At 40.1% G+C, this 14,139-nt stretch overlaps 1 protein-coding gene across 2 annotated transcripts in view; it reads left to right on the plus strand.

Moving 5' to 3' along the window:
• Positions 1-14,139, plus strand: part of LOC121519878 (zinc finger E-box-binding homeobox 1-like) — a 119,917-nt gene that overhangs the window by 82,626 nt on the left and 23,152 nt on the right. For both annotated transcript variants that reach the window (XM_041802975.1, XM_041802976.1), the window contains exon 2: positions 1,186-1,365. In XM_041802975.1, the coding sequence (XP_041658909.1) occupies positions 1,186-1,365 (180 nt within the window). The remainder of the gene's footprint in view (positions 1-1,185; positions 1,366-14,139) is intronic.

Genomic DNA, 14,139 nt, shown 5'->3' on the forward strand with positions numbered 1-14,139 from the left:
ACTGGTTAATGATTTATTATGAAAATCAAAGATTTGAGCATTTAAATGATTCTTGTAGTATATCTTGATCTGCAACAAAGGTTTAGAAATTAAGGTGAAAATGCTTTTCCAGACCTGCTCAGATGGTTGAATTTTATTTTGAAACTATACTTAGTTATAGACAGTATTTCTCAGCACACTCTGTATGACCTAAAATAATAATAGGTTCAGCATAAATGGGTCTTAAGGAAGGTAGACAAAGGGAATTTGGACATCAGCATAGTGGATATTGCTAAAAATCCAAAAATCCAAAATCCTGCATCCCTAAGATATTGTGATAAATGTTTTCTAATATTTAATTTGCCTTTAACCAGTTGTCATTTGCCTATTGTTTATTATAATTACAACCTTCTTGGCTTGTAAAGACAAGCAGCAGCATCTTTCTTTCTAAGTCAAAGCTCTGTAGATTTATCGTACACATAAAACAGAAAGATTTTAGGTATTTGTCTCATTGAAACTGGTGCAGCAGTTGTGTTACAGTGTATGGTGTGATCTGTGGCCTACAGTCCTGCTTTGCAGACTGGGACTAATTGAGGGCGCTCTGAGCTGTTTTCAGGATCCACTTTTATCTCATCCGTAAGAAAGGGTTATGTATACACAGAGAGCAAGAGAGCAGGGGTCTCATTTTAGGAAATTACCTCATTAAAGCGGCTATAATTGACATTTTTCACAGAAAAGAGGATTAAAGGTTCACACAGCCACATTTGTATTTTTCCAAAATAATTTTGCCATCATATCGTCCTTTTCCTTTAGCAGAACAGGAATCTCCTCTGCTGTGTCCTCATTGTGCTTTCTGGCTGAACTCATTACACAGAGCTCAAAGGCTGTTAGGGTTCTGTAGGTGTTATCTGTGCTTCAGGTATTTAGAGGAGAGAGATACAGGGGCACACATTTTCTGGACTCCTACTGACAGCGGCACATTGCTTCACTTTTTTTTCCATTCAGCTCAGATGCTAACGATACTTGTGTAATGCTTGGCACTCAGTTATTATAGCTAATTACATTCATTCCTCATCCCAGATGTAAATCAGACACTGATTAAAGCAGCGTGTTGCAGTCTCCTCAGCAGTGGAAATCAGAATGAGGTCTCAATGTTGAAGTGGTACATATTAAATAACTTTCCATCTCTGTCTCTCCTCTCTGCAGTGACAGAATTTAACAATGGCTTGGAGGCCAGTTCAGACTCAGATGATGAGGACAAGCTACACATCGTGGAAGAAGAAAGTCTGCAGGACCCCGAGGTCGCCAGTGCTGAGGGGACCACGCAGCAGGACAGCCACGACGCCACCGCAACAGTATTACCCCTCAACGGCTCCCTGAACGGAGGTGAGATGCTCTTTTAGAAACATGAGGTTTTGTTTTTAACTGCAGGGTTTCATTTATGTGTTTTGTAGAAGAAAATGCAGGCCAGATATTCCAAGGGTTTGGACTGGACTTACAGGATTGATCTTCATGTTATCTGTTAATCCTGGAGGTTTGCTGAGCATGTTTGCTTATTGTCAGCTGTGCAGTCTTTTAGATTGACTCAGTAAACACTGCTGGGAGCTGCCCAGTTAACTGACAGTCCTCAGACACAGACTGTTTCTTCACAGCAACACCTCAGCACTCAGGGATGCAGCAAAGAAGTTGTAGAAGGAGCTCGCAGAACACTGTCATCCTTCAGTCCGTTTTAGATCAGGTAGTCACTGAGCTCTCGTTCAACCAAAATCTCATTGGTCAGACAATCCAGAAAGAGAGAGAGAGAGAGAGAGAGAAGAGAACAGCGATGGGTGATCAAGTAGAGAGTGGGACCGTCACAAGTTACAAACAAAGCAGTGATACAGAGGAAAAGAAGCTGTCATGTTCTGATTGTTTCACAGTGGTTACACTCTAAAGCAGTGGTTCTCAACTAGTGGGTCTGGACCCAAAAGTGAGTCACAGAGCCATTTTCAGTAGGAAGTTGGGTCCTAATGTTTAATGAAGGAGTTGGTCGTGGGTCCTAAAGTTGTAGCAGTTGAGAGCCACTGCTCTAAAGAACTTAGAAACACAGCAACACATGTAGGAAGGTGCATTATTGCCCACTGTCTATCACAGCATCTACCCCTGCTGCCTGTTTTATTCACATCAGAAATGACTATTTATTAAGTCATTCATCCATCCATTTTCTATCTCGCGTACCCAGTTGGGGGTCATGGGGGGCTGGAGCCTATCCCAGCTGTCACTGGGCAAGAGGCGGGGTACACCCTTGACTGGTCGAGTTTAGAGTCACATATTAACCTAATGAGCAGGTGTTTGGTGGTGGGAGGGAGGTTATATTTGCTAGTAACCGCTGACAGGTGGAGTTCTTAAAAATGAATGAAATATGGAGTAACTCCTGAAGAAATTACCTCAATCTTACTCAATTTTGGAGTTGTTTTTATAGCTGTAGAGATGTTATAAAAAACAATACCTGAAATACCACTACATCTTTTTTCCTTGGCACATTTTTTGACTTTAATAATGTTACGGCAGGCCTGGTGTAGCCAGTTGATGATCACCAGCTTAAAGTCATCAGTGAATATGGTCAGTTTGTTAAAAGGGACATATTTTACCCTTTTAAGATAGGTTAATATTTGTCTCAGAGGTCCCCAGAACATGCCCGTGAAGTTAGTTTCTGAAAAAAACCCTCCAGTATTGAATTTCTGCATGTCTAAAAACCCACTGTTTAAGCCCTGCTCAGGACAAGCTGTTTCTGTGACTGTGGCTTTAAATGTAAATGAGCTGCCTGACCCCGCCCCTGACTCGGCCCCTCTCAGGAAATGGATGTGGCTCTCCTGATCCTGCTCTCAGCTGGCAGCTGAGAGCAGGATCAGGAGAGGAGGGAGGAACTCTCTTCCAAGCAGGGAGGGCCAACTGAGCCTGAGGGCGGTGCTAACTCTCCACATGACGTCATGAGTGGAAAATCTGAGAACCGCCTGTTTCACCACACATTTTCTGAAAGGTGGAGAAAGAGAAGGGGGAGGGAATGGATTTTTCTGGTACTTGAGGGGATTGCGGACAGGCCAGGGGCACATATTTTTGTTGGAAAAGCCTGAAAAAGTGATTTTTGCATAGTATGTCCTCTTTACACCAACCTGCTGGAGGCGTTGCATTCATGCGTCTTGGAAGAATGAATTTCAGATGGTGTGTTCTGACCAACATTCATCAGTCTGAGCTGATCTGAGGCTATTTATTATTTTATATATTTGTAGTTTGATCTCAGATTTAACAATATATTAACCTCCTTAAGTGTTTCCATGTTTTTAGTTTATATCCCACATATCATTTGGTTGTACATGATCTTGCCTCGTCGAGAGGTTTCTGCTAGTAACAGGCATTGCTACAGGCAAGTATATTTTGAATATACTGATCTAGTTAGATGCATACCTGCAAGACCAAATACTTACTGGTTAGAATTTCAAGTATTTAATTACTCTACATACACACAGTGCTTCTCTCAGTGCCTTTCTCAGCCACTAACACCACAGTGTTAATCATCAGGGATCATGACTAGAAGCCTCAGAGCAGATTTAGTGATTATGTATTTGTAATGAAAATCAAGTGATTGTTATCTGCTCTTGATAAATTGGGGCATCTCTAGTTTAAGTACATGAATTAGATCAATGATGAGCTTATCCGCTAAACGGTTGCCAAGCGGAAATCAGCACAGACACAGAGCTCTGTTTGCTGTGGTGGTCGTACATCACTCTGTAATGGCATCAGCTTTAGTATACATTCAGTGCAGTCTGTTAAGTCCCTGCCTCTTAATTGAATAATGTGATAGAAAGCAAACTAAGCGTTCTACTGCCAGCGTTAGAGTGTGTAAAAGCTGAAAGGCTGAGTAAGCTGAACACGACCACAGCTCAGCATGGTGTGACACTTCGAGATCAACAGAGAAGTGAGGAGCGATCACAAAGGAGAGGGAGTCGTTAGAATGAGAGAAAATGAAAGGTTTTAGATAGAGAAACAGAGGAAGAGAAAGTAAGAGAGTCTGGAGAGTAGAAACGCTTCAATAACGCCTTAAATAATGTGTAATCCTGACAGTCATGCAGTGGTTCCTGGGTATAATCTTCAGCTCTCATATCCTCACTAAGTGGGTAAATCCCAAACATTCACTAACAGGCTAACACACCTTTCAATAATACAGCTCTGTGCCCCGGGTCAGTTCTTCACAGGCAGTTCAAACCCCAAATCCCCAACAACACAGCACTCTTCACACCTGCTAAATAATGAGAGCTTTTTTTTTGATAAGTCTGGATTTTTTTGTTGCTGCTGCACCGCCTGAGCTTTGGAAACACAAGCCTTTACAATAAAACTTTAACTCCCAGACTGGAAATAATGAAGCCAGGAGAGATTCAGACAAAACTGGGATATATAGACGCTATCTGGGTCAGCTGTCTGAGAGAAAAACCCTCTTTTCACCAATTTTATTGTGGGGTATGACAGCAGTGGAGGCAGCCGTTTACTGCTCAGCTTTACGCAGCATGCATGCAGCACAATGCAAATAAAAAGAGATGCTTAGATGAGATTACTGCGACACAGCTCGCTTCAAAGTGATGGCTAGTGAAGTGAAAATCAGAGTGAAACTATAATCCATTCAAGCAGAGAAATTAAGCTTATGTAATATGTATATATAAATATAAGTGCAGCATTTTTGTCTCTGATCTAAATTTGCAGCACGAGTTGCGGGGGAAAAAAACACCTTTCCCTGCACAAAAAGAACATTCCTCTGAAGTTTGGCACAGAAATTTAAGTTCATGTCAGTAAGCAGTGCTATTGGATGACCTGAAAAATGTGGCAGATAAAGACACTGATATCTAAAAATACCAGTTTAAGATGTGCTTTTTTTGTGCACAACATAATGACATAGATGACTCAAGCTTGAAGAGAGTTTGCAAATTTTTAGGCAATTCAATAATGCATAATAGTGTCTACAAGAATCATCAATCAAGCTTTATTTGTATTGCAGCAATTCATAACCAATGTTATCTGAAGACATTTAGTGCTTGCATTTGAATTTAATGTTTGATTTAGTCTGATTTATCTGAAGTGGGGTTGTATAGGTTCTTAAGTATACTTGACTTGACAATGCAGTGCTTTTCACAGACAAACTGAGTAAGTAGACAGGTTGGAAAGAGTTTCTAGCTAGTGGGATTCTCTGTCCTTTCTGCATGCTCACAGTTCCACACATCTCATGCAGAGAGGCCAAGATGACACGGACAATCATTTGAGTTGAGGTGAGTGCTTCTAAATGTACAGGAAAGGGGTCCTAGTGAAACTATTTTATTAAGTCAACAACATGAAAAAGTAGCTGACTGTAAAAGAGTGACTAGTTGCTTTTTTATTCAGCAGCCAGAGCTTATGAACGTAGTTGCAATACCAAACATGACACCAATGTGCTGCAAAGAGAGTTAATAGCTATTGCTACTTTCCTGCTATTCTTATTGGGACTATTGGGAGTATTTAGTGTATGTAAAAAATCTAAATGCAGAGCACCATTCAGTGGCAGATAAACTTGTTAATAGTAAGAATTGACAAGCTACAGACCATTCATCACTGGAGACAAGGCCATTAGTACAACATAACTCAGGATTTTAAGAAAAAGCGACCTAAAACAATGTTGGGTAAACATACTCTACATCAGTGGTTCTCAAGTGTTTTGGCTAGGCACACTGGTGTGCCTTAGGAATCTACACAACCACACCTGATTACTATAACTGTACAACAAGTAGGACTGAACAATTTGGGAAAATAATCTAATTGTGATTTTTTTTCTCCAAAATTAAGATTGCGATCTGATAGGCGATTATTTCTCAAATTCTTCATCTTATGTGTTTTCCCATAAACAAAAGCAACAAATAACTCTTTATGAAAACCAACACAATATTAAATCAAACAAAGGCTGTTCAATTTTGAAAAACTATCTTATTGTGATTTTGACTCGTATTGCAAAATGCATATCAATTGTTGTATTAAACAGAGTGATCATTTTAATGTCATTCTCATATTTTATCAGAAAAATCTACAAAAATGAAGAAACTAGGATTTTTTTGTTGACTATCCTTAAAAAAAAGGCACTTGAATGATTACATGATAACAAATGCATAATTTCTCTGCTGCTGCAGAAAGTTTAAACTGGAATTTTGACACAGATTTCAGGTTAAAGAAATACTGCACCGTCTGTGATTTGAAAATTTCAGCAGGTCAATTCAATCTAATTTAATTAGCAACAAGCAAAAATACTTATGCATATGTTTTGAGACGTGATTGTGATAACTAGTGTGATGATATTTTAGAAATTGGGATATCATAAAGTTTCAAATTCTCCAAAACCTTGACAACCTCTTACACAACTTAACATTTTGGTTGTAATTGTGTATTTCTTTACTGTACTTTTACTTCATATGCATGTATTTTAGATAACTTGGAGTAAAAATGACTATTAACAGGAACATGAAGTTTTGGATGGATTGCATGGACATAAAGATGGTGTGCCTTGAGATTTTGGCTTGATCTTATCAGTGTGCCTTGAGCAAAACAAAGTTTAAGAATTAATGCTCTCAATAATCTCTCTAATTTTCTGTGAGAACACTCTTAACTCAGAGCCATCCTGTTAAGGTTAAAGGGGAAACAGTCATTCTGATTACTCTGTCAGACATGTAGCTTACAACAAGTTTTAAGTTTGCGGACTACAGTCAAATTACATCAAAAATTCAAACAGGGTGGGAAACGGCTAAATTCTCAAAATAAATCCTGAAGCCACGGTTAGAGTTTAAGCGGTCAGAATAAAGCTCCGAATGATGGAGAATAGACTGGCTGATAATGCTGCAGTGAAGATATGCTTCCCTATTTTGTCTTCCTGCTCTGTGCTGGGATCTAACGAGGATCTGAAAGACGATCTTTAGATGCCTAAAAACAGACTGAAAAGTCTGACACAGATCAGACCCATGACTTTAATAATTTAGATTTATGTATGTAACAAACCTTAATAACACAGTTTTAACACAGCTACAGGCTTTGCTCTTTCTGTTCCTGATCTTCCCGCTCTCTCTTTGATCAGATCAGTTCAATCCTCCTCTCCACCGTGGGGAACGCCTGCTCGCTCACGCAGCCAGATGTTCTTCTCTCTCATCTCTGCTCTGATATTCTCTTCAGCACCACGTCCTAACGGCTAATCTGCCTACAGCTCATAGGCGCACATACTAACACGTCATCTGATCTCCCTCGCTCTCTCTCTGTTTTGTTTCAATAAAAAAAGGTGGCAATGAGCGTCATCATTTCCATCTTCTGCTCTGTCCTCAGACTGAAGTCAAACTGCTTCACTGATTGATATGAATGACTCAGATTTTCCTAAATCAGCGCCTGCCTAGTGTTGAATTTGAGAGAATTATTAAACAGGATAACAGGATAGGGAGGCCTGCCACATGTTGTCTTGATCTTGATTTTTTTAAGCCTGATTACAATTCTGAGTTTATCACAGCTGTTTGTCACTCTTATTTTGAAGACGTATTTTTAAGTTTAAAAAACAAACTTATTCTGGAGATCTTCCCTAAAATATATTGAGCACCAAACATTTATTCTTATGTGTTTTTACGGAACCAATTCATGCATTTTCTGCTCTACTGTACAGTTGTATTTTACTTGTGTGTCCTCTTTTGTGTTTTTGAATCCATTTTAGTTTTCATCGGGCACATTTTTACACAGGGCTATTTATTCTAAAGCATGTAGGACTATAAACAGAATTTCTACAGCTGCAGCTTTATGCATGTAAACTCTTTTTATATGTAATTTATGTGGCAGCTTTATTTATAGACGGTTAAAGTGACATAATGAGCAAATTAAAACACAGCCCAGAATAGGATTAATATCTGTGTCACATGGTCATGCAGTGACATAGTGACCTTATTTTCAATGCAGTCTTGATTTTTATTCATAAAAGGATCAGGTAGTCATGTTTTAACAGAAACAGAGCGGTGACGTTAGAATCACAGGCCTTCCTGCCTCACACTGAAGGAGAGCTGCAGATTGAGATCACTCTGAGCAGCATGCATGTGGAAAAAATGCATCGAAATAGTTGATTACATGGTCTAAAACATTTTTAAATAATGGCCAATGTCCAGACCTCACAGATATCACCACCTCCCTCTGTAAAAAAAAAAAAAAAAAAAAAAAAACACTTTATTGAAGATTTGTATACATATATCTGTTATCTTTACAGGTAAACTTGTGTAAAGAGATGCTTGCTAATAACATTTGTACAACAAGAAAAGAGCACAATAATATCAACTGTGACTATTAAAACTACTGCAGCAGCTCTGCCTCTGCTAACTGTGTCAGTTTCCTGCTTTGACCCTCAGCAGACTGCTTAGGATGGGTGACTGTGGCTCAGTGGGTAGAGTTGGAAAGTTATGGGCTCCTGCAGTCACAGGTCGATGTGCCTTTGGGCAAGACTCTTAACCCCAGTCGTCTCTCATAGCTTAGTCGGTGGTGTGTAACTGGGTATGGATGCGTTTGAATGGGATTAGCTTATACTGATGGTAAATTCTCCTTTGTAACTTTTACTAAACACTGATTTTCTTTTCTCAGTTTAACAGATTTACCTGGTGTGGGGGCGAGTAATGATGAGCCATTCACAAACGAGTCTGTTGCTAGCTCCAATTTGAGTTCCAGTTTTCTTTCCTCCATCTTTTTTGTTATTTAATTCACATTTATAAAAACCCAAACTGGAACCAAATGAAGAGCTGTTTGAGAGCCAAACAACCAGCTCTACTGACCTGAGCCAAATGATCTGGAGAAGAGTCTGATTTTCCGTCACAAGTGAGACTGGAGTGTTGAGACGGACGTCAGCTGAGGAAACGTGACTATCATCAGAGTTGTAATAAGCTAAATCATGGCAAAACTACTGAACCAAACTAGAGCGCTTTGTGGAAACAGACCATACACGAGTGTATTGTGACTCTACTCGTCCAGGCTTTAGACAGAGGCTCTTTCAATTTCTCCCTTTTGCTGTTTATTCATTGTTGTTGTTTTTTTGTATTTTTTTCTCCAGAATATGTCACTATTTTTTCAGTAGCTTAAGAATAAGAAGTTTATTTTTTTTAAACTTTGCACTTGATGACATGAACAGCTAAAAATATACCTTTATTGTGGCATTTCTATTAAGTATGTAACTGACTAGTCTAAAGAGGAGAAAATCCTTAGAAAACGGTCAAATTCCTTACTGGTCATTGTGTCATGGGGTGTGACGTTAGCCTGATCTACTCTCTACAGCAAGGCTAGCATTACAAGCTAGCGCCGCCAGCCTTCGTTCCTCTTTGCAGATTAATATCGTGCTTTGATACGTGGCCTCTTTTCATTTCTGGTGGAAGTTATACATGAGTTCAACCATTGACAGCCTTCATACCACTTTATTTCCATTAACTACTTTAAAAAACTGTAATACTATGCAGTTCCTACTACATGCTAACCGCTCAGCTACCACTGAGTGTCTCGTGTTTACATCCATGAAGTGCCAGACAGGAAAGCAGCTAACTGAAGCTACAGCGGCCTCTGGTGGTAGGAGGTTCATTACAGTGTAAAAGAGCACTTTAGACTGGGATTTCAAGCCTGTGTTCATAGAAATGATGGGTAATTCATTTAACCAACTAGTAAATCCTGCGATGGCTAATTTGATAAACAAATTTTACTGTTTTAGCAATTAACCGCGCGCATCCCTAGTTTCTATCTGCAGAAATCATAACCTGCCCCCCAAGGGGTGTTCTCTGCTGCTGTGTGACGTCACCTGCGAAAAATCTCTTTGACAATATCTCAGCTTTTCCAGATGGCTGATACATACTGTTTCTTATAGATCGTCCTATTGCACACCCTGAGTTGTTATCAATAAGCATAATTCATTTTAATTCCTTATTACAGCACTATGAGCATTGGCATTCACCAGCACATTGCAAGCACTGCGTTATCAATCAGCATGCATTAGAGCTGCATGATGATGGCATCTTAATCATTATTTTGACTGATTTAGATCACAAATATTAAACAATGTTAAGCATTGATTTTACAGCATCTGTATCTATAAGTGAATTGAAATGATTTAGTTAATTGCTGTGTTTGTGTTGAGAGGCAGCTTCTCTTTTTGCATCATTCACATGCAAGTTTTCTCCAAGTTTTGGCCATAGACCAAAAAAACCCTCTTTATTTTCCTGTAGGACAAGTGCTATACAGCAGAGAGATTTGTGCTCTGCTAAATTAGAATACGTTGAGTTGAGTCAGCTTAACTGCTCTTTGTTTTTCTTTGCACACGGTTTTATTTGCTCTGCAGGCCCACTGGTAGATTAGCAGCGAACAGGTTTAGTCATGCAGGAAGCATCACGTCTGCTTTGTTGATCACAGCTGGACCTCAAGTCTCTCATCACACCTTCCTCTTACTCTCTCCTTTTATAGTTTGTGAAGTTTCACCAGCTGCAGGAAGTGCAGACAGAAGTACAAACTTTTTGAAGCATTAGTTATTATAGTTATGAAACAGCTTGACAGAACTCTTTAAGGCTCTTCACTCTTTTATTTGAAGCTCCTGATAAACCAATAGAAAGACACTTTGCAGGATCAGCGATTACCCAAACAAGCAAACTTTCAAAAGCATGGCACGCCTCAGCATTCATACAAGCCAAACACAAAAGTAGCACAAGTTTTAATAAGCCGGGACAGAACCGAGCCCCCATTCAAGCGCACGGATTGATTGGCTTGTGTTTACGGCGCTTTTCAATGCCCTTTTTAATCCTCCATTCGTCACAAACAGCTCAGCCTACGCAAGCATCTGCCTTCATCTCAGTAGCAGTCACTTTGAGCCAGGCAGGAAATACTAAAACCATGGAGACGGCGAGAATGTGACACTCGGAGATATTGCTCTCAAGGCTTGTTTCTTTGTTTCTGAATAAAGCCTTACATGGTGTGAGCAGCGCTCCTGAGTGCTGCACGCTCTCTTTCACTTTGTCTCTTCTCTTTCAGCTCGCTCTTCTCTCACTATGTTCTCTACAGTCACTGATACCTTTCTCAGCTCTTTTTGTGTTTTATACTTAACTTGCTCTTGCCTTTTTTGCTTTTGTGTACTGTTTTCCTCTCCATTTTTCTTCCTCTGCTCATAAGTGAAGACATTATGTGAATGAGCCTCTCAGTGATAGCTGGTGTTTTGTATGAGCTGTTAATTATCCTCTCAGTGTTTGCTGAGCTGTTGTTGTTCTGTAAAGCACACATAAACAACTTTATTCAACAAGTTCAAACTACAGCTGACAAGAGTCATTAGTGTAGAACTCCTGAAGATGTTTTTAATCAAGTTTTTAACGTGTAATTTTAACTTTTTACATAAAATCTTGATGACATTGTTTTCACAGCGTATGTGTCTGCAGCAATCCATTCACATCATGGTTTTGCTTTGACTTACAGTGTGCATCCTCCTCTTTCTGCTGTAAGAGCAGCTCAATCGTGTGCAGGAATGAAGAAAACAATATGCAAGCAGCATGTTTCTTTGCCAGTATGGGGTTGATTTGCTTTTCATTTGCTTCCTGTTTGACGTAATGTTGATATCATGATGGGATAAATGATCACCAGTCAGTAGATGGTTTTAACTTAAAAATGACCCATGCTGTGTGCATGTGTATCTTCCTGTTCAGATCAGTCAGCTCGATGGAGACTCTAATAAATGAAGACTTCTTGCAGGCACCAGTTAAACCACAGCATATGCTGCTGAAGCCCAAAGACAGAGGAGAAAGGGAGCCATTTCCCCTTGAGTTGTGGCGCTGTGTGGACTAACTGTGGAAATTGGTAACCTTGCAAAGCAGATGTTTCCATGTTTCTCACTGGCGAATCCATCTTGCAAAGCTCCCATCTGAACCATTTAGGCCCAGTTAGAAAGTGACAGGACCAATCAGCGACAAGGGGCAGTACTTTGGGCATGGCGGAGCTGTGACTTAAGCAAGCAGCAACAAGAGGCTGGTGCAGATATGGTGAAAGAGATTAGCGTGGATTCTGCTAAAGCGCCAGTTTTATCAGAACTTGATGACATTTCTTTATCAATAGAAGAACAAAGAACAGCAGTGAGTTTCTTTCTTTTCAAAAACTACAAAAGTCAAGTGCTGACATGTCTACAGTCGCCATGGTTGCGTTATGCAGCTCTCTATGGTGTTTATTCGTTAGTTGCAGCGCACCTCGGTTTGTGGCTACAATGTCCCGTGTTTTGTTTTTCTGATTGGCCTGTAAAGATGTGACAAACAGAATGTTCATCTGTTTTGTTTTTTTCAAAGGCTCTGCCCTTTCCCTAAATGCTGTGTATGAGAGGTTTACCGTCAACAGGTGTGTCCATCTCGCAAAGCTTCAATCTCAAACGCTTGTTCCTGGTGGGAGTATTCACAGACCAATCAGTGTTATCTGAGTGGCAGCTTCAGATGTTGTTTAAAAGGAATCCTGCATGATCAGACAAGTTCATCTTGTTGGATAGGTATTTGTTTCTCTCATAAACGTATATATATTGAACTAAAAAAAGCTCACTAGATATCTGCATTTTGAGTAATTTGAGTTTAGTAACTCACCAGAAGGCCGCCATGTTTGTATGTATGTAATGCTTTTATTTTGAAAAGCTCCTGGCATGCTTCCATTATACACTGAATCCAGTCACTTGTAGGGAGTTTTACTGAGGTAAAACGTAGCAGGAAGGACAAAGCTGCATCTTGTATGAAAGCTGTTATGGTGGTGACAGCTGCAAGCAGAAAAAAACGTCTGAAAAATGGTCACTGCATACGGCACTGTGACATCACAGTACCAGAAATGGTACCAAAAAATGGTGGTCTCCTGGTGAGTTTATGAGCTTAAATTTACTCAAAATGCAAATATATAGGATATCAGTATTGTCTTGGCTCATTGTCAAACAACCGGTACAACAAATACTCTTGTAGTGTGACATAATCAATGCTAGGTGCAAGACACTCCATGACTACAATTTGACAAGACTAGCATGTCTAAACTGTTTTTGCATTGTCATCTAGTTTGGCTCAGCCCTGACATCAACAACCAGCTGGGGAGCATTGTCTCTGCAGCAACATTTACTCCAGGAAGTACCTACTTTTTCTCACTCTGAGGTTCTCATGGACACACAGTAAAACTGTATCAGCTAGGCTAATTTGGCTTAGTTTCAGAGAGATCTCTCCCAGTCTTGGTGAAAAGTCATGAGAAGTTTCAGCCTTGTGAGAACTGTCAGACGCTTTGTTTGATGTGTTTGGATTTTCAGACTTTCACTCCTCTTTCCTCGCTGTCTGAGGAGAAAGCAATGAGAGCAGCTGGTGTTGAGTTGGTCCTCTGGTGAGAGATTAGTGTGCGTTACTCCCCCTGCAGTCTGGGCCGCACTGCAGCTCCAATCCATCTTGCCTTATAAATTCACCACGGACTGAGTGTGACAGGCCCTGGCAAGGTAGACTGGAGCAGTACTTGGAGTAGGAGTGTGTTCAGAGTCTTTAGTGGATGCTTGAGCCTCTGAATAACTCTGCTGATGTGTATGTGCACCACATGATTTCCTGTTTTCATTCCAGTCTGATACTCCACATGTGTGTGTCGTTGCAGGCTCCAGGTCGTCATTACTGCGTGGCTTTTTGTGAGGCATTAAGTGTAATTGTAGAGTGTGGTGGGAAAATATGCAGAGAGGTGTATCAGTTGGGGCGGGGGTGATGGAGGGAACTCAACAAAAACACAGGAGGGAGGTGCAACAGGGGCATAGAGAAAGAAAGGTGAGGGAGGGAGTTTAAAGATCAGTCTGAAGTGGAAAAAATGGAAGTTAAGTAGAGAACGCGGAGAAAAAGAGGGGATGTGAGTGATCAGCTGTGACAGAAATGGCAAAGCAGTGTGGAGAAGGAAGTGGAACAATAAAGTGAGAAAGAGATGGAAAGGAGTGGAGTGAGCTCAAGAGAAATAAAGGTTAAGGACAAAGGAAGGTGTGTAGAGTTGAGGTTCTAGGCTTTGAATGTCAGTATGTAACATTTACTGGTTTTACTATTTAAAGTTTAGTCATTATTAAAACTGTGTGTCAGAAAAGTGTTACAATATCACTGTAAATAATGTCCACAC

The sequence above is a fragment of the Cheilinus undulatus genome, linkage group 13 (genome assembly GCF_018320785.1).
Source record: "Cheilinus undulatus linkage group 13, ASM1832078v1, whole genome shotgun sequence".
NCBI lineage: Eukaryota > Metazoa > Chordata > Actinopteri > Labriformes > Labridae > Cheilinus > Cheilinus undulatus.